Source organism: Paramisgurnus dabryanus, chromosome 19, assembly GCF_030506205.2.
Source record: "Paramisgurnus dabryanus chromosome 19, PD_genome_1.1, whole genome shotgun sequence".
Lineage (NCBI taxonomy): Eukaryota > Metazoa > Chordata > Actinopteri > Cypriniformes > Cobitidae > Paramisgurnus > Paramisgurnus dabryanus.
This window is the reverse complement of record NC_133355.1, coordinates 12,094,205-12,114,875: the sequence shown is the minus strand read 5'-3', so window position 1 is coordinate 12,114,875 and position 20,671 is coordinate 12,094,205. Positions and strand designations below refer to the sequence as shown.

The 20,671-nt window shown below is 36.7% G+C and overlaps 2 protein-coding genes across 4 annotated transcripts; both read right to left on the bottom strand.

The window, feature by feature from the left end:
- Positions 1 to 77: 77 nt before the first annotated feature.
- On the bottom strand, positions 78 to 14,986 carry pals2b (protein associated with LIN7 2, MAGUK p55 family member b). 3 transcript variants are annotated; one of them, XM_065289242.2, is made up of 14 exons: positions 14,852 to 14,986; positions 13,008 to 13,084; positions 12,798 to 12,874; positions 7,320 to 7,438; positions 5,882 to 6,034; positions 5,647 to 5,799; positions 5,322 to 5,549; positions 4,107 to 4,238; positions 3,907 to 4,003; positions 3,580 to 3,648; positions 2,672 to 2,833; positions 2,161 to 2,363; positions 1,290 to 1,418; positions 78 to 1,083 (listed from the first exon to the last, which is right to left on the bottom strand). In XM_065289242.2, exons 4-14 carry the CDS (start codon positions 7,434 to 7,436, stop codon positions 907 to 909), a joined length of 1,620 nt encoding a protein of 539 aa, XP_065145314.1. In that variant the 5' UTR covers positions 7,437 to 7,438; positions 12,798 to 12,874; positions 13,008 to 13,084; positions 14,852 to 14,986; the 3' UTR covers positions 78 to 906. The 3 variants fall into 3 exon arrangements, with proteins under 3 accessions (XP_065145314.1, XP_065145306.1, XP_065145323.1); XM_065289234.2 differs by having other exon boundaries at positions 12,809 to 12,874; XM_065289251.2 differs by lacking the exon at positions 12,798 to 12,874.
- Positions 14,987 to 16,807: 1,821 nt separating this feature from the next.
- npy (neuropeptide Y) lies at positions 16,808 to 19,159 on the bottom strand. The gene is made up of 4 exons (XM_065282265.1): positions 19,005 to 19,159; positions 18,518 to 18,705; positions 17,416 to 17,493; positions 16,808 to 17,219 (listed from the first exon to the last, which is right to left on the bottom strand). The coding sequence occupies exons 2-4, from the start codon at positions 18,703 to 18,705 to the stop codon at positions 17,195 to 17,197; spliced, it is 291 nt and encodes a 96-aa protein (XP_065138337.1). The 5' UTR covers positions 19,005 to 19,159; the 3' UTR covers positions 16,808 to 17,194.
- Between the last annotated feature and the right edge of the window lie 1,512 nt (positions 19,160 to 20,671).

Below are 20,671 nucleotides of genomic sequence, written 5' to 3'. Positions count from 1 at the left end.
TGTTTTCTCAAAAAGCCTCAGCCTGTGTTATTCGATTGTGCCGTTATTATCATCATCTAGAAAAGAGGAACAATGAATAACATTGTTCGTTTATTTATTGCAGTATTGTCGAGGTATTGTTGACATAAAGACACAGGTACATTAACAAAAACTTGGCAGGTCATGTGATTTTGCAACATAACAGAACAAAGAAACAAAAATGTATTACTAAAATCAACAGTGCAGTTTGTTCAATTCTTAAAACACACACAAAAACAACAATTGTGGTCACGGAAACAATGTGGAGCCAAATGCACAACATAAACAACAACTCTGTAAATGAAAGTTAAAAAACAGGTTATTTAATATATAAAACTAACTACACATTGATATGAATGTTTGCATAAGTCATTTTGGTTATGAGAACAAGCCAATGATACAGTTGGGGAAACAGGGTTAAGAAATCAGGTTGTTTGTAAACAGTTCGGTTCAGTTGTCCTATATGAGCCCTTGGCATGCTACACTTTGTCTGGTTAGTCCTTCATTTGAGAATACACTGAAACATCACAGACGTTTAGGTGCCACAAAACAACAGAAATAATAAATAAAAAATATGGCCTCACAAAGTCAATTTTTCGTTTTCTCGTTTGGTTTTCGTCAAGCTCCAAAGATGTCACAAATAGAAATATATTTTTAAAAAAAAACATACAAATAATACAATAAATAAGTAGTACTCTTCCCTTTACTTTTCAGTAAAAAAAATTTGCATTGTGTGCACAATAAAAGGTTAGGGCGATTGCGATGCTGAACATTTGTTTGGTCAGTCCAAACATGTTACTTCACTTCACCTCAGATCCATCATATACTCTCTTTCTCTCTCTCTCACACACACACACACACACGTACAGTGATTTTATGAAGGTGTTTTCAGTAAACCCAGCTCACGGGAACCCACTGTGGCTCAGTGCAAAATTTGTCAACAGCCGACTGCAGTTTCTCAAATGCACAGTCTAGGTTATCATTGACAATGATGAGATCAAAGTAATGCCGGTAAGCCCGGAGAATACGAGCGCTTTCATCTACAGTCTTCTTCAGGTCGACATCCTGTAAGAAACATGAATTCCTTTAACGTCGTGCTGTTGACACTGATAAACACAGATACTATAATTTACTTTTAATGAAGAAAACATGACTGTTTCATGACTACTGTAAATTAAGCTATAATCCTATTCATTTGCAGAAATTGCTCATAACCTCAAAGTTATCGTACTTTCATATTGATCATATCTATAGCCGTGGTCAGGACTTACTGTGAGTTGTTTGGCTGCGATCCCAGCATCAACCACAGCTTGGTGCATGGCCTTCAGCGTGTCAAACTCTGGAGCTGCGATGCACACCACGTATGGCATAAACTCTGCTGTTTTTAACAGTTTTAGGGCCTGAGGAAAGACCAGAAAGACAAATATGTTAACATTCCTTCATAATACAAGCATAAACTTGCATTATATAATATTAAAGGGCACCTATGGTCACAATTTTACATTTCCTTTGGTGTGTAAGTCTGTATTAGTACATGGTAATGATATGCAAAAGGTACAAACCACAAATTAAAGTTATCGTTTCCAACGCAAATCTCTTTTCTTGGACTACAACAAACACACGGATTGTAGGCAACAGTTAAGTAAACCTGGCCTGTTGACGTGGACAAGACCGACATTATCATAATTTATCCCGCTTCGGACTCACAGCCTGTAAGTTGACTCCTGTTAGCATTGCATTGTGAGCGAATCTTATAAACATGGTAAAGAGCGTCACATTTCCTGCTGATGTCAGAGGTATTCAGGCCAATCACAGCACTTTTCAGATCGATGAGCTTTGTACACAATCAGTGCGTTTCAAGAAGACAGGGATATCTGGAGCTACAAAATTTTTTGTGAATCATAAACCATGCAAACAAATTGTATTATACCTAAAAATATTTTTAACAATGAAATAGGTGCCCTTTAAAAACTGTTTTAATTTCAGATGAACCCAAAGAAAAATCCAAAGGTAAGTTAATAAATTAAAGGTTTCTTATATGTTTTTCTAGCAAAACTCACAATTTTATAAACAAACATCATGTGAATGTAATACATGTATAATTAACAGCTTAGAGAAATTTAAAGAAGGAATAATGTTCACCTGAGGATTCACATCCAGAATGCAGGTGCGACCGGTGTTGACCACTTCATGAATAGAGTCGATTTTTGTACCGTAAAGGTTGCCGTCATACTCTCCATGTTCTAGATAACGTCCGGCTTTTATATCCATCTCCATTTCTAAGCGTGTTACGAAACTGTATGACTGTCCATCTCGCTCATCCTCACGGGCTCGGCGAGATGTGTCTAAGATATGGAAATGTAAAACAGGCAGAAAGAGAGAATAAAAAACACAGAGCAAAAGTCATATTTATGATTTACTACGTGGTTTGGTACATAAAATCATCCTACATAATGAAAAGAACATTCTGTGAAAATATAACCTTTACGTCTTAAAAAAATGACTGAGTCAGGCCATGTCAAAGATTGAAAATTAGATTATGAGACTTTAGTCTGAATTTCAAGGTCACAAATATACAGGTTGTTTTTTTCATTAACTGTTGCTTTTATTATTGTTGATATATTCAAGGTTAAATGGGAGTTCATGTACTCACGAGGTACAGTTGTACCAAATCGGGTGGGATGTAAAACAACAAGTCTGTTTTTCAAGCTACGGCGCCCAACTCCTTGTGCTCCGATCAGAACGAGCGTTTTCCTCTGAAATGGTGGCATGCATGCTACTTCCTCGTAGATCTGAAGCTCATGCCGGTCAAACTCTATAAAACAGTTAATATGAAACAACAACCAATCAGAAATCTGGTAGACACATACATCAAAGAAATAGTTCACTCAAAAATATAAATGCAGGCATCATTTATTCACCGTCATTTTAAGCCTGCATCAAATACAAAAAGTGAATCTTGAGTAAATGAGTAAAATACAAGACAAATTTTGACAAAATAAATCAAACGTTGTATTCCAAAAAAGGCATAGACATTGTAATATATTAATAAATGCATCTTTCATATATATGCATAAATGTCAGTTTCTTAAAGGGGACATTTCACAAGACTTTTTAAAGATGTATAATAAATCATTGGTGTCCCCAGAGTAAATATGTGAAGTTTTAGCTCAAAATGCCATATAGATAATTTATATAGCATGTTAAATTTCCCACTTTGTAGGTGTGAGCAGAAATGTGCCGTTTCTAGGTGTGTCCTTTTAATGCAAATGAACTGATCTCTGCATTAAATGGCAGTGCCGTGGTTAGATAGTGCAAATTAAGGGGCGGTATTATCCCTTCCTGACATCATAAGGGGAGCCAAATTTCAATGACCTATTTTTTCACATGCTTGCAGAGAATGGTTTATCAAAACTAAGTTACTGGGTTGATCTTTATCACATTTTCTAGGTTAATAGAAGCACTGGGGACCCAATTTTAGCACTTAAACATGAAAAAAGTCATTTTCATGATATGTCCCCTTTAAAACATCTCAGATATCTGAAAACCTAAAGGGGTTACCTGCATTCTTAGCAGTAAGATACATCATCCTTTTCTTCTTTTTACTAGTTAATGTCCCACACAGAATACCTAAGAGAAACCGAGCAAGACATGTAACACTATATTTGGCCACAAGAGAGCAGTACAATTTTATGTAGACACTGTTATTATGTAAATGGACAAATGTGTGTGTATCCATCCCATGCAAGAATTTAAAGTGTTAACCATATTCATGCCTTATTAGTCAACACAATGTCAGACTTTCATGACGGTTGGGCCTAATACCAAGCTATTAATAAACTATGGTACGTTAAAATAAATGTTTATGTGAGTGTTTAAATGTTTTACCTGTTCCATCCAGGTCTCTAGGAACAAACGCTTTTCTCTTTTCCTCTAAAAACTGACTGGGAATAAGCCCAGTAGCTCCTTCCACTACATGGCATGCCTATTAGTCAAAACAATATGCCAAATGAAACACGATCCAAACAAACAGATCAATGCAAATGAGTTGAAATCGAGAGCAGGTCAACAAAACAGGATAATCAAACCTGCCACCAGTTTGGGTCCTCCCTGTTCACAATCTGTAGGATATCACCTCTATTGAAAGCAAGCCCCGCCTCTTTGCACGGAATCAGATTGTCATTGGCTGGATTGTAGTCAAAATGTGGTTGCACATACACCTGTGAGACAACACAAGTAGGAAATCCAAAATCATTTCATCCAAAAAGCACTCAGCATGATTGTCATTTTAACTAATGTAGTAAATCTCCAGTGAATAATCAGAAAATTACTTTAAAAAAGTGTTTCTTATATATTTGCCCCTCTTTTTTCATAGGAAGTTATAATAACTATGTGATGTGTGCCAGAATAAAAACATGCTGGGCCATTGCATAAATATTTCTTTATTTTTTTAAAGTACCAACAAAGAAGCATAGATATGGTGGTGGTGCAAAGGTTGTGCGTTGGATGTGTAATTGATGCCTTGTGTATATAATCATTGTTGTGCTGGCGGAGAGAATGATAGGAAATGAAACAGTTGTGGAGGCTTTATCTCTATTCAATGTACTATTCAAACTCAGTTATATAAATGAAATTATGACCTAAACCAATTTGCAGATGACTCAACTGACACACTCCCAAATCCCATTTATTCATGGGGGTTAACATATGAACCTTTCATTGTTTGTTAGAAAATGAAAAATAAAGAATATCTCATAAAAAGTGAGTTACTCCACAATATATTGAGCACCTTACTTTATAATCTAGATCCACAGACATGCAAGTACTGTCACAAATCCATTGTTATGTTTTCATCTTTTGAAAACCTTCCTGAAACCCATAAATATATGATGCGTACACATTGAGAGAGGGAAAATATCAGGAGCCATGAAATGAGATTGAATTTGCGTGTACGCGTGTCCTGTCCCAGATAACATGTCGAGTGTTATTAATAGGCTCTCAGGGATTTCTTTTACTACAAAGCATCACGGGATTTCAAAAATGGCCAAATGCAAGCCTGGGGACGTACAAATAATGTGTCGGTATACACACAACTGTACAGGTTTACTTGTGAGTCCTACATTGTTCCTGTAGCTTAACTGGTAGAGCATTGCATTAACAGCACAAAGGTCATGGGTCCGATCCCAGGGGACACACATACGGATAAAATGTATAGCTTGAATGCATTGTAAGTCACTACAGAGACAAATATTTCTCTGCATCTCTGTATGTATGTATGTATGTATGTATGTATATGTGTGTACCTGTGCTGGTGCTGAAGCATCTCTGTAGCTGGGCAGAATTTTTAGGGCGATCCCCCCACTACACTCTTTCAGCATCTCCTGTAGCTCAGTGGGATTATTGCCAACATCCTTCCCATTCACTTCCTTTATGATGTCACCCACATGCAGCAGACCCTGCCTGTCAATCAACCCTCCGTGAAGGATGCGAGCGATCACCAGGTCACCCTTGTCCATTCGGAAGGTCACACCCTGAGCGAGAGGGCAATTCGATTGATGACACATTCAGATGCTTACACACATATAGAAAGCAATTTTGCAAGTTCATCAATATATTACACTCACGCACCAGTGGTTCTCCTGCTTTCTTGCGGATACCAATCATCCTGACCGCATCAGCCTGCATGAGAGCATTGTTTATTGCCGCATCATTTGTTACCTCAGGAGGGGGCGGAGCTTCATAGCACTTAGAAGCCACCATGTCATGGGCCTCTAGAAGAGACTGGAAGAGAAAAACGAAATAATGCAGATGTGACGAGACAAGACGAGATAAAACGAGACAAGATGAGAAGGACGGCACATACCTGAAAGTGAGGCTCCAGCAGGATTTTGGAAAGTTCTTCTGCGCTGTCATCGCGTACGCTTAGTCTGCTGATGTCATCCAGAATCTCAGTCACGAGCTCAACGTTATTCTCCTGCACTGCCTCTAGTTTAACATCCTCCAAACGCTCGTGAGCCTGGATACACGCGTGAATAGCTAATCAATTCATTCACATTGGCTTTTTTGGATGAAACAGTTTTGATTGAACATTTTAATGGCTAAATATTCAGAAATACATGTTATTCAGGCACAAAAATATCCAACTTCAGTTATTTGACTCTTTCAAATCAGTCCTAATTCAGTATAATTGAAGTCTCACCTATTAACTGGATTAAAGTCTAAAGAAGGGTTTTCAAACTTTATGATGCAAAGGACCCCCAAATATGATGAGGGACCCCCCTTTATAAAAGATATATAACAATTTACAAATTTTTATTATTGGCTACACTTAGAGTAAAGCTGGATGTATAAGGGTCAGTGACAAAAACGGTTTGGCAAAAGAAATTCAAAAATCTTTAAAAAAAATAATCTTTTTAAAATCATGCATCAGGTTTATTTCAATGCACACAGTGTATTTATGTTAATTTTATGCAACCATTTTTATGAAAATTAAGACTGAGTGGACCTGAAAATATCAAATGGTGAAACACCAATTTCACCAAAGAATGAGAAATATTAAATATTTTATCCACCTTGATGGCATGAAAGCGTATTCATAAACATTTTTTTCTAAATGTAATTTTTTCTGCGTTTTTGTAATATTTGTCCGGACATGAAAACAGCTCTGCTTTCTTAATAATCTTTGACAAATTATGTAAAAATGTATGTAAAAAATCATATTACACTAAACTATGTCATTATATTTTATTCCACATTTTTTATGAATATATTTTTATTTTAAAAAATAGTAGTTACACCAATTGACACAGACCAGCTACACCACATTGATATTTTTGCAATTATCCCCCAAATATTCTTTCAAAATGAAATAAAACCAGAAATAATATGCACATTAATTCTGAAATTTGAACCCTTTTACATTTAATTGAGCCTTACGGACATATTTATATGAATACAAAATAATTAACGTCACGTCATTGACCCATAAACCTGAAACCAAATTTTTTTTAATTCTAATTTATTTATACTGCGGCAACTTTGAAAATAAATCTTGTTTCATAGCAGTTTTATGAGGAATCTTGACTTACAACTCCCAGTAAAAAAAGGGGTTTTAATAATAAAAACACAGTAGAAAGATGCAAAGCAAATATAAAATATTCTGGAATGTATGAAGCATTAACTGCGAGATAAAAACTTAATAAACAAAAAAATTCTGTGTTGTGACATTTTCTGGGTGACCCTCTAGAACAATCCTGGGGGTCCCCGAACCCCAGTTTGAAGAGCCCTGGTCTACAGTTTACCTTGGCAAGTGAGCGGACAATAGGACTCTCCATGATGCCTTTGAGGAAGATGAGGTCAATGTCTTTGGCCCCGGTGGTGGTGGGCAGCTCACCCAGGTTTTCCAACACCTGCTGCATAGCTGTGCATATATAGAGAGACAGTTACAACACACACCTGCAACACGGCAAGTATACAGAGTCAAAGGCAACCTGCAGATTAAACATCAGAATATCAGATGTCTGAAATATGACTCGACAGAAGTCTCATCTCTTTATCAGTCCTTGTGTGTTGCATTAATTTGATCCACCGAGATCATTTTCTAAGTGTTAACCATTACAGTGTGTGAAACAGGTGTTATTTGTGTGTAAAACTGGGTGAGGTATGGTGGGCATCACTGTTTACTTTTCACTTTCCTCAGCTATACACACTGTTGTGCCACATTCTCTAAAATAAAAGTACATATGGTGTCACCAGGGTGTTACTTTTGCAAAAAGTGCCCCTTTGTACCTAAAGATTTCATATTAGTACCTCAAAGGTACATATTGGTACCAAGTGTATACATATCTGTACCTAAATGGTACACATTAGGACCTTTTAAAAGGGTACTGTTCCAGTGATAAGAGTACATTTCCTTATTTAATCATACTGATTTCCAAGCTTTAACATAAATAATAATCATAATAAAATATTTTTAATGTGAAGATATAAATGATAAGACCATCCACATCTCAAACTCATCTACACACACGTTTTGCTAGTTTAAGCAAGCACCAAGTTAAGTGTAGCCTGCAGTAGTATAATCCATCTGACAGTGTGTGTGTGTGTGTGTGTGTGTAAATGTATTCTCCATCAGGAAACAGTAGGCCAAACCAACAGATCAATATTTAACCTGGTTTAATTCCTGTTATTTAATTCAGGTCAGACGCTCCAGCAGCCAAATAACAAGCATCAGCCGGCTTTGACATTGTACCACTGTTTATTTTTTATTGTGAATGTGTCACAGAGAAACATCCCTGGGGCGTCCCTTGATTTGCCTGAACAGAGTACATAATGGATGAACTGATGTAGTAACAAACAGTTGAGGAACAAATAAAAACTTAACAGTGCAACCATCAACCAACTATGTGTGCACACAAACTGCTGTCTGTCAGACATTGTAACCAACATTTACGTTTGGTTTGAAGACCTAATTAGAGACACTACTAAAGTGTTTGACAGATAAAATATAGGTTTGGCGTAAGCTGTTATAACATTCCCAGTGGTTTAATTACACAACTCATTTACAAAAAATTTCATGCACAAAGTCATATCATCCCACTAAAAAAAAAAAAAACGTATGACAATAGACACACATTTAAAGTGTGATGTTCAGGGACTCAAAATGCTGTATTGTACTTATTGTAAGTTTATCATAAATTTGACAGTATTTCACCATAATCTGTGTAAAAAGCTGTACATCTGGAAATCAAATAAATATCTCTGTGTTGCCTGAATTCCAAGTGATCTGGCAACATTCAGTTTTTTATTAAAGGCGGGGTGCATGATCGCTAAAAGCCAATGTTGATATCTGAAAAAACCTAAACAAACATGCCCCTACCCCAATAAAATCGGGACCTTCTTTTGATAGACCCGCCCCACACATACCCAACCCAGGCAACGATGTTGGTAAGTAGACACGCCCCTTACTGCTGATTGGCTACAAGTGTGTTGGTACTCAGCCCGACTCCCTTTTTCAAAGGGTTGGGTTCGATTCCAGGCTATATACCTAATAAAATGTAATGCTTTAATTTAGTGATGCACCGATGTATCGGCCGCCGATATTTATCGGCCGATTTTTTGATGAATTTGAAACAATCGGCATATCGGCAATAGCACGAGAAAGGCCGATACCGATTGTTTATAAATTAACTGCATAAAGAAATCCATTATATGTAACAAATGAGTTAATGTTGTTAATAAAATTAATGCTGAATAGCAAAAACCACCTTTGAAGGTTGTCATGCCATCTTATTATATTTGTTTTAGCTTAATTTGTGCCTCTCTTATTATGTTGGTCAGTTGAATGTTAATTAGATCCAATCCATGTTCAGTAAAAATAATTTGATGCAGAAATAAACTATCTAATAGACCAACTGTATAGTATTGTATACAAGTGTTTAATATCGGTATCGGCATCGGCCAGAAGTTGTCTGTTTAAATCGTTATCGGCTCAAAAAAATCCAATCGGTGCATCCCTACTTTAATTAGGGATGCACCGATAGGATTTTTTGGGCCGATACAGATTTAAACAGACAACTTCTGTCCGATACCGATATTAAACACTTGTATACAATACTATACAGTTGGTCTATTAGCTAGTTTATTTTTTTATATATTTCTTTAATAAACATAAATAATGCCAGTGCTATTGCTTTAAACAGAGTATAAATATTGATACTTCAAAAAAAGTTGGACTTCTTTTCCCCCACTAAAGTGCAGTCTGTTTCTTTCATTGTCCAAGGCATATGAGCCAGCTCAACAAAGGTTTTCTGTCGGTGCTTAAGTTTAGTGTACTAGAACATTAAATAATTTTAATTGAACAACAGACATGCAACTCATTGCCTTTATGCGGTTAATTAATAAACAATCGGTATCGGCCTTTCTCATGCTATTGCCGATATGCCGATGGTTTCAAATTCATCAAAAATCGGCCGATAAATATTGGCGGCCGATACATCGGTGCATCACTAGCTTTAATGCAAACCAAGTTTCTTTGACTAAAAGTGTATATGCATAAATGTAAATCTGTCAATGAGTGCTACAAGCTACCTGCTCCACATGCTCAGAGCGGCACAAATTCACACAACCTGGCAACCCATTCATTAGCTCTTGCTTTGGTTACACCCCTCCATATTAAAGTAAGGCATTTTCTAACAGCGGAAAAAAATATATATGTTTCACCTAGAGTATATGTTATGTTAAAATAAGATAATATATGAAAAATATTTCTAACCTCCGGAAGTATCTGCTCCCTCATCGAGTTCGAGCACCCCCGCCCCACTTTCTCCAGTCCCCCCAGCATTCGAGTTTAAACCTGCTCCACTTATGAACAATTCGGCCACAGTTAAAATCATATCTGCTCTGTTCAAACTAAATGAAAGCTACTTTAGGCTTGCCCACAGCAAAAAAAAAGTGGCTTATACATTAAAAAGCACAACAGAAATGACGCTGTACTCTCGTGCTGTAAAAAAGCGGCAAAGACAGGTAGCAAAGAGAGAGAGAGTATTCCAGACATCAACCAAGCACAGATGTGGACACATATACATACAATGATCCTCTTACTCGCTCTTTACTTTGACATAGACACGCACACACACAGGGCCCTCCCACCAAACCCCTAAGCTCACAATCCTCTCCTGCTGTTTCAGACTCCGCCCCTCACATGAGAGACAGCCCCTTGCCCGTTAAGCCCCCCAGTGGATCTTATATAAGTATCCTTATATAAGCTTAGCAACAGGGGGACTAACCTATAGATGACCCCGCCCCCTTCCCATTACAAACCTTTAAAGATGTCTCTTTGGTCACTCAAATATCACAATGTGTATCAATCATAGTCAATATAATTTACAAATGGTCAATTTTGTTACCGTCACTGTTACTTTTAAGTTTTCCTGGACAGGTCTTATCCTAATCCCAGACTATAATGCATGTTAGAGCTGCCTTACTTACACAAATTATAAAAATATATTAAAAAATGCATTATTGTATGTCAAATTTGTACTTGGTTAGCATATATCGCACTTTTGGTTACTATTGTGCAGCCCTATTATATGTATACATTGTGTGTGAAAGGTTTACGTTCATCCAAATGGCTGTTTTCATACAAGCGCTACATGCTGAACTCCCTTCAACGCCTAATCTGATCTCAGGTCAGTTTGTCGAGGCATCCATGCACATGGTTGTCATAAGAGGATACGATCTTTCCCTAATCCAACTCTCCCTCCCCCCACACCCATAACTCCCCCCTTACTCATGGATTTGTAAATCTGAGCCAGATTTTAATCTCAATACGACCACAGCGGATTACAGAGTCCATTATGAGCTTGCTGGGGCAGGGCTGAAATGGCACGTCCAAAAATCAGGGGTGTAAACGACTCGTACATTTATTTCAGTATCATTCACATGCTAAGTATGAACTGCTTTCACGCCAGTGATGTCGGTTTTAGGGATGGGGCTTTACTTCCAAGAGTAAATGTTTACTGGACAAAACAGGACAAACAGGATACAAGAAAGCAGAAAGTGAATTTAAGCAGTAACAAGTGAGAAATTATACATTTTGTCTTTGAGTTTTTATACTGAAAATATCAGAAAACAAATCAAATTAGTACACACAGTAGCACACAGACCATGAACATGCATAGCATCATTTGCCTTTAGGTACATTCTGCTGTCGCTAAAAGCCTATTATCTTTTTAGGTATCGGCTCTTTAAGCATTTCTTGAACCTTACGCTAACATTGGCAACATGATATATTCAATTCCCATGGAACACACACAGACTAATAAAACATATACTTTGAATGTGCTTTAAGTCACTTTGGATAAATGTAAATGTGCTCATTCAAAGACTAAACTCAAAGCCTCAGGTTCACATATACATACACAAAGTTAACCATTTGAGACATGGGGTGTTGCAGTACCACTATAAGCCTGCAGCAACAGCAGAATGTATCTGTAGGAAAGACAAAACGATTGTTTGCCTCCTGGTCCCACGTAATTGAATTAATAGACACCGACTCAAACAAACCCCAATGCAGGATTTGATTTCCCAGCAAAAACTGATTAGGAAACTTTTGCTCTGTGTTAGCATTAATTAAGGGCTAATGGTGAAAAGATCAATAAATTAGTATGTCTGTGTTTATATCTAGAAAGACTGAGTACTTTTCTGTCCCACAAATCATGCACCCATTTTCAAAGTAGTTTTTCTTAAGTTCATAGGTCTACAACAGTACACAGTGCAGCTGTGTACACAATACAGAGATTTAAGTACTGGCAAGACCATTGAACTCTTAGCAGCAGTTAGTTTAACCGCAGTAAAGATTGAGGTTAGTGACTTGGGATTCCATTGGTTATTAAAAACAGACTGAAACATTTGCAATCCGAATCAAGATTTATGAACAACCAGTAGATTTTTTTTACTATTTATTAAAATTATCCTAAATAAAGAACATTATGTGAAAATGTAGCCTTATTTAATATTGACTGAGTAAGATCATGTCAAAGATCGAAATGAATGTGAAATAACTTTGATACTCCAAATCTCATAACAGGGTCACATTTTATAAGGAATTTGTGAATTCAGATTATACCAAAAACAAAAATGATTTACGGCCATGAAATTGCAAGCTCAATCTTTACTGAACTGTGTGAACCAGCTTATAAATCTCCTCTAAATATATTATATTTATGACTTAATATAATTTGCAAGGCAGATAAGCACTCAGTGTCTCTCTTGCTTACTTCATCTCTACCTGCTGTGGTCATGGCTGCTGGTCACTGAAACTCCAGTTGTGAAGACAATGTCACATTCACTAATACTGTTGATGCAAGATAATCATACGAGTAACATCAAGATGATGAGAAGAAACACAACACACACAAAGCACTTGTCATTCACCCACACAAGCACACATACAAGCATGTTGTCCTTTAGGCAAACACATGACTCACTTGTGGCCGATGCTGTTCCTGCTCCCTGCCCGTGCTGTTACACACTTCTCATCCACTGCCCCAGCCGAGCATCAACTCTATTGAGAAAGAAAGATCATTTAACGTTGATCATGCACACACACTTGTCGGTCAGGATGGAGGCTGACACTGCTACCCTCGTCTGCACACACTGAGGTCATTGTGCGCAAGGGTCATTTGAGGTCAGAAGAAGGCAGTTGGCTGGTTTGTTGTGTTAAGCAAAAGCATTGTTGTGTTTCTATTGAGTTTATTTTGGTATTGGTATGGTACTATAGCATAATTTATAAATTAATGTATTATTATTATGACTATATGATATGGTCAGCAGGAAAATCAAGTTTATAGGCACTTTCAGCTATAATGCTGTGTTTGTGCTATGCATGAAAGATAAAAAATAGATGGCGTACATACATGTTAAATTAAGATGGATTCCAATGGGACTTCTGAAAGCTTTAGAGAGTCTCTGTGTTTTATTGAACATTCTCTACATGAACAAGTTACTAGTTTTATGAAATGATGGGTTTCAAGAAGGGAGGCCTGGCAACCTGTTACTGCCAAGAGCCCGGGTCATTTCCACAGCCTGTCCTGCTGCCTAGGTCTCGAGTAATATTTGATCATTAGTGGATTTGATGGAGCGCACACAATGACAACAAAGAATGTGGAATATTAAGCACTCCCAAACCATGGACATATGAATATTTAGGTCACTTTTCAGTATGAAGCATCTTACAAACAAGAGGATTATGTTGATTGTACTAAGTTTTACGAGAGAAAAAAGCCACAGCAACAATTATCCAATCCTCCTCCTCCTCATTGTCATCACTGTATATGCGTTTTCGTTTGTGTTATAGGATAAACATTAAGCATGGGGGAAGGTTTTAAAGAGTATTTGCAAAATCTACTCATTATATTCACAGGCACAACCGTAGGTAAAAAATATTGTTTATGTAAAGACATTTAATCCTTGAAAGATAATCGAAGCCCCGCCCTCTTCGGAACCCCAAGTCTTCATAATGACGTTGAGGGATTCCCCGGTCACTTCCCACAGGAAATGTTTACACAGGCCAGGGTGCGAGTTGGATTACACTATGTAAATGTAAGCTAAAGAAAATGTTATACGAGTTTTTCATTTGAGCAGAACTCTTTTTTGAAAGCCCCCTTATCTGAAGTCAACATTTGAAAGCGTAAATGCGCAGAAACATTGATCGCTTCCTCGTCTAACTGAACACAAAATCTTTAAAAACCCACAATTAAAGTCAAAAATCACTTTGATTAACAGTTATTGATGACTACGTTACATCACATATACCCATGTAAAAGAAGCGCGTGCCCGTTTAAAAAGGACGTTGAGAAGATCTCCGCTCCGTCAAAACCGCGCGGGACGTTTAGTAAATGAATGACACCAGCGGAAACAGATACACAGCACCAGGACGAAGAGAAAACAATCTAACAATAGTAAACGGATATCCAAAATATTTATTTACAAAGATGTTTTCACGTGCGCGGCCATTTTTGTTATGTATTCAAAGCGCGGAGACTTAACCTGGTTTACGTAAACCATATCAGGACATTGGATAGATAGGGAGAGGCACTTGTGACATCCATACAGAAGAAAGATCATTCATCAGTCGAAAACCGGTGCCTTCCAGACAAACCCTGCGCGTGCACATATAACCCAATTCACGCACACTAAAAAAGGACAGCTCGAGGGGGCTGGACTTCGATGGCAAAGTCATGTCTTCCAAAGTGGACATTCATTGTTAGTTTAAATAAAGCAGAACTTTCCTTTATACACACATCAAAAATAATATTATATCTGCACTCACCTTCTATTTGCAAGGTTATTTTCAGTCCTCTCTAGTCGTCCCGGTCAGATTTTTCAAAGCTTTTGGTTGTCGTCCGTCCCGTGGCTAACTATTCGGACACACACAATGCCAATCACACGCTAAGCCCCACCCTATTCCGTGACGTTAGGTGCGTGGACCAATCAGAGTACGGTATGAATTCATCCCTTCTCGCGGGAGATTACTGTATCCTTGTGGTGGTTATGCGTTTAAACAATAATGAAAGGTTCAGTTGTGTGCGCGCTTTATTAAGTATGAATTAAGAAAGTTTGTTTTTTAAGCGCTTCGAAGAAACACACAATTACTAGTCACCAACCAAAACCTTTCGTTTACACAGAACAACTTAGATGAATCTCTTCCCGAACAATTTGCATTTTATTTAACAGCCAAAGTTAGTCGTGCCACCTTTGGTATTTATATCCCTTTCTAAAAAAAATAGAGAGACGAGTTTAGTGGTTCTGTTGATACAATTAATGCCTTTATTATTCACTGCTTGCAATAGTATTTTTTTTCTGATGATATAACAAAATGGATAATATGTCAGAAGCTTATATATATTAAAAGCCAGGACACATAAAGGAGATTAAACGATTATACACAAGAGGGCGCCCTTTCTTCAACATGTCCTTTCTGTAATCTGGAGATGTTGGGTGTCTGGTGAGATATTTCCTAATGGAGCTAGAAATACATTTTATGTGTTGTAAAATAAGTGTAATTGTCCATAAGTATTATTATATTAGTAGGTACCATATTTAACTACTATTAACTGACACAGAATATTTATACTTTTTGTCAGACAAAATCTTAACAATTTTTTTTCTTATTTAAATTATTCCACTCAATGATATTTCTGGCTTTGGCTTTAAAATGTGCATCCGTAATTTAAAACAAAGTGTGCAATTCCCCTGTACATAAAACCTCTAGTGACCTGTCATTTTTGGGCAAGAAGCAGGTGCTTGCAAGGGCAAGGAAACCCTAAAAAATTACACATGATTCATGTGCCTTTTGATAAATAGGTAAGCTTTGATCAGCATTGTTGGTATAGTCCTTGATAAACAGACTATGGTCATTAAGGGTTAACACTGTTTGGTATGTGTAAACCTTTTTCAGTTTAAATCATTTTGCATAGTTTAGGGTATTGACTAGTTCCTTAGCACGGATAAATTCATTACCAAATCACAAAATAAACTGGTCTGAAAATCACTTTAGAGTGATTTTTAAGAGACAGTATTTTAACAGTGACAAGGTCAAGTTTAGTGCATGGTATTGTGGGATGCAGTTTTTCAGTCCTCGAAATATATGGCAAATATTGAAGGTAATTATATGCAAAGAGAAAATTCACATGCCATGCACAGTATGTGCACTGCAGAAACTGTAAAAGTAGTTTGGTAGTATGGTATTTTGATCATACCCAATATGTAGGCTACACGACTATAACAGTCAGAAATATTGAACCGCCAATAATTGTTCACTTCACGCCATTAAAGGGAACCATTTAATACCAGTCCACAAATCATAAAGAAGATTCTTTTTTAAATATGACCTAATGATGAATTATGGCATATACCAATCACAAACTGGTCATCTTTAACTAACTGCAATGTCACTCATATGAATTCATTTTTTTTATTGTGTTTGGTAAAGCTAGCTCTAAAACAGTTTGCTCCAATTTGACCATCTAAACAAGCTTTGAGTATAATCAGTATTTAAACAACAGGTTAAATTCCTCATTTGCAATACAAAACTGTTTGACAGTATTCAGGCTAAGAACAATAGGGCTTTAAACACAATGCATGGTTTTTGTAGTCTGAATTACACATTTCATAATAGTTTCCTGTCCACTTGTAACAACATTCCTTTTGTTTTCTATTACATTAGCAATATTCCTGAACATGACTGACATGCCTTTACAGAAAGAAGAACAGAAAACAAGGCAAACTCCTTCAAAGAGTGAATTTTATTATCACCGCTATACTGTACAGTCAATAATGTTCTCCTTTGATATTTGGGGACACAATGGACACAATAGGCATACACACAGTTAGTCTTTGTACAGTCGATGGCTGATTGATCTTTGATGAGTCTAGAGAGAGCACAAACTTCAACAAGACTGTAACAGAACTATATACTGTATGCTGGAACACAGATGGCTTAGTTGTATAGATTTTCTTATTGAATCATTTAAGGTTTATGCTCTTCTGTGTTTTCAGTGTGGCTGTGGTCCTTCACATTGAGGATTTCAATTGTATGACATCTGATTGCCATAGCATTGAATAGTTAACAGGATGACACATGGATGTTAATAGGTTAACACAATTTTTGAGATCACCACACCAAATTGTCCTCATATCTGTGTATAAACAAAGACATAAATCTTCATCATTGAACAAAATTTCATAGCTAAATAACTTTAACGGATAAAACTGATAATTGGTGAGTAAAACACAATAGATGATAATCACAATATTCTCATGAAAAATAATATAATCTGCACAATGTTTAAGGGTATGGAGCTGTCTAAACTTGAGTAAATTTGACAAATTTACCTGGACTGGGGGTTTGACTCTGTTTCACCAAGCAGAAGGTCTGAAATAAAGGTATCAGAACTGGACCTTTTACCATACCTGTGAAACAGAACAAAGATGTAAGCTTTCATGTGATATATTATTTGGCATTTTGTTTAATTATGTCATATTTGTCACTGTTCCTAATGAAAATCCCCAGTGTTAAAGGTACACTCCTGGCGTATATATGGACACCACCAGGTCTGGTAATTTAACACTGGGGATTTTGCTGTGAAGATATTTTAGCAGACACTTGCACTGTTAAAAATAAAGATGCTTAAAAGGCTCATCACAGAAATACATTTAAGAATAAATTACCATTTCTTATACCTTTTTATAATTTGTAGAACCTGTTACTAAAAATAATCTTTTATAAAACAGAAATGTTCTTCAGATGTTGAAGGTTCTTTATGGAACCATTTAGCCCCAAATGGTTGTTCTAATGGCATCGTTAAGCACCTTTATTTTTAAGAGTGTGTCTGTGTAAATCAACGTTTAAAAAACAAATATGAATTTGTCATCAAATCAACAGACTCTTAAAACAGGTGCAAAGAAGGTTCTTTCAATAGATTCTATAGAATAACCAATTTTGTTTTTACAAAGAACCTTACAGTCAAAAGTTCTTACAGTTTTAATCATTTTATAATCCTTTACCACAGCAAAAAGCGTTTTGTGCATCAGAAAGGTTCTGTGGATTTTAAAGGTTTATAATGGAGCTATACAGCCCGACAAAGATAATTTTTAGGGACCCTTTATTTTAAAAAATTGTAGTTGAAATGCATTCACCAAGGAAATGTTATAAGTCCATAAACGTGGTCAGCTGTTTTAACACACAAAGAAATACATTTACAGCGCTATTGTGCGCACTTAATTAAAGAATCAGCGGGGTTTATCTGTGGAATAATAGCCTACCTTGCTTTTGAAAAGAAATAAATAACTAAATTTTACAAGGAAAATGCGTAACACTTTACAGTTGCTTTATACTTGCTAAACTACTCTTATCAGATATTGATTTGAGATGGTAAATAAAACTCCTATGCATTTATTTTGAGTATATGTTATAAGGAAATAGTAAGACTCTCACCTCTGCCTTGTTATAAGGTTGATGTAATGTCTTAGTGCAGAATAATATTTGGCGAGCTCCTCTGCAGGTGCGTCCTCTCCAGGGTTGTTGGGTTTTGTTGGGTACCCTTCCGTAAGAGTTCCCAAACAGACGAACAAGAGAAAGGCACACGCTGCCCAGCCGATCCACAATTTCATGTTGGGATGCATCTGAGATTCAACATAGCAAAAGTGCTCATCTACATAGGTCCGTTAAAACAAATGTCTTACTATCAAGTCACTTAAAAAATAATAGCCTATGATAAATCTTAACACGAGCTCAAGACGTTTTTGTTGGCTAGTTAGAAAACTATAGACATGGTTTCTGGTATAATTTTAATAATAAAAACATGCTATATTAATGAAAAATGTAATAAAATACTTTTTAGATGTTTAAAGAATGATTCTTAAACTTAAAAAGTTTTTCTTTCCCAAATTATACAATAAACAGCTTGAAATGGTAAACCTACATTGCCTTGAATGAGGTCTCTTCTTGCTCAGTGGGTGTCGCCGCCGATTTTCTGGATTTCGAGTCGTGCGTCGTTTGCTTTTATACCTGTACGCTCGTGCCATAAAGAGCAGAGCCCACGCGTCAATGAGCGCGACTCTTTTTGATGCGCGCGAGCCCGCGTCACGGTTTAATCCTCTGTCATCGTTGCTTTGGAACGCGCGCAATTCTTGTTGATGCTCATTTAAATGTGTGGGAGGTTGTATGGACGCTTTTTCACACTAAACACAAGGGTTTTCTGATCTGATGTCAATGCACTAATCTTTACCTTTCACTTCTCTTTTATAGACAGTTCTTTAGAATTATCACACATTTTGAAATGGAGCTGTGTACAAAGGCAACTTCCAGCATTGTGGTGGAGAGTTTTGCACTGGCAACTCACACTTTCTTCAGAAAATTGCCTCAGAAATCGATGTTCCCCAAAACACCATGCATACCAACTAAATGAATAGAAAACATTGAAATGGACGGGAAATGGAAGGCGTTTTAGATTGTCTTAGGCATGTTTTGACACTTAAAATGCATGTGTTTTTCCAGAGGTGAGGAAATGTTGACAGTGTACAGAAACTATATTAGATGAAAGGGTTAAGGCTGGCCTCTGTGTGTATCTTGAGTCACAAATCCTTGTATTGAATATTTGGTATAAAGACATCCAGTCATTCCACAACAGGCAGCTGGCTTTTAAAGTGCTATCTCTGCACCACATCAATGCTTTGCCCTCCTTTTGGAAATTTGTCTCCCTGTAACTTGCCTTTCTGCTACAGTTTATGTATTTTTCAGTCTTTACAGAAAACAATACAATCCACAGACACTATACAAAGGCTAACTGTATTTATAAAAATGACAACAGTGATAATATACTTTTGGATGTTGATAAATGAGGCTGTTTTGTGATAAGAAAAATGCTGTGCTGCTACAGTACAATGTTGTCTTTTGTATTTAACAGCCAAAGATAATTATGTGAACCGTCAATTTTGCTGTTGGTCCTCTCTTTTTGTTTCTCTCTTCATCACACGAAGCTAATGAATAGGAGGTAAAATGCTTAGAAAGCAAGTACCTCAAAAATCGATTAATCATTGATGCACTTATGCTTGTACACACATGCAAATATGGTCACATTATGTATAAATAAAGAATATGTCCCAATACATGTCAGTATAGTTGTAGGCTATTCAGCCATAGATAGATGTTACCGTGTGTGTATACAATGCCATAGAATAACCATTTATGGCTGAATGGCTCTTTCAAAAACCTTTTGTTTCAAAATAGGTTCTTTGTTGTAAAACAAGGTTCTTTAGCTTATAAGTACTGACTTCCATAGTATTTGTTTATCCTACTTTGGAAATCAATGGGTATGTCAACTATGTGGTTACTATCATATATCAAAATTTCTTCTTTTGTGTTCAACATAATAAAGAAACACAGGTTTACAACATTGGGGTGAGTAAATGAAGATAGATTTCTATTTTGGGTGAACTATCCCTTTAAGAAGAGCTTTTTTCACAAGAAGAAAATAAAGTCTGGAAGCACACGTGATCTGTGATGCTGTGGGGACATCTGTTTTCTCTGGTGCTTTGCCTTCAGGCGAGAGGTTTAGGGTCAAAGGTCAGTGACAAAGGTGCGATATAA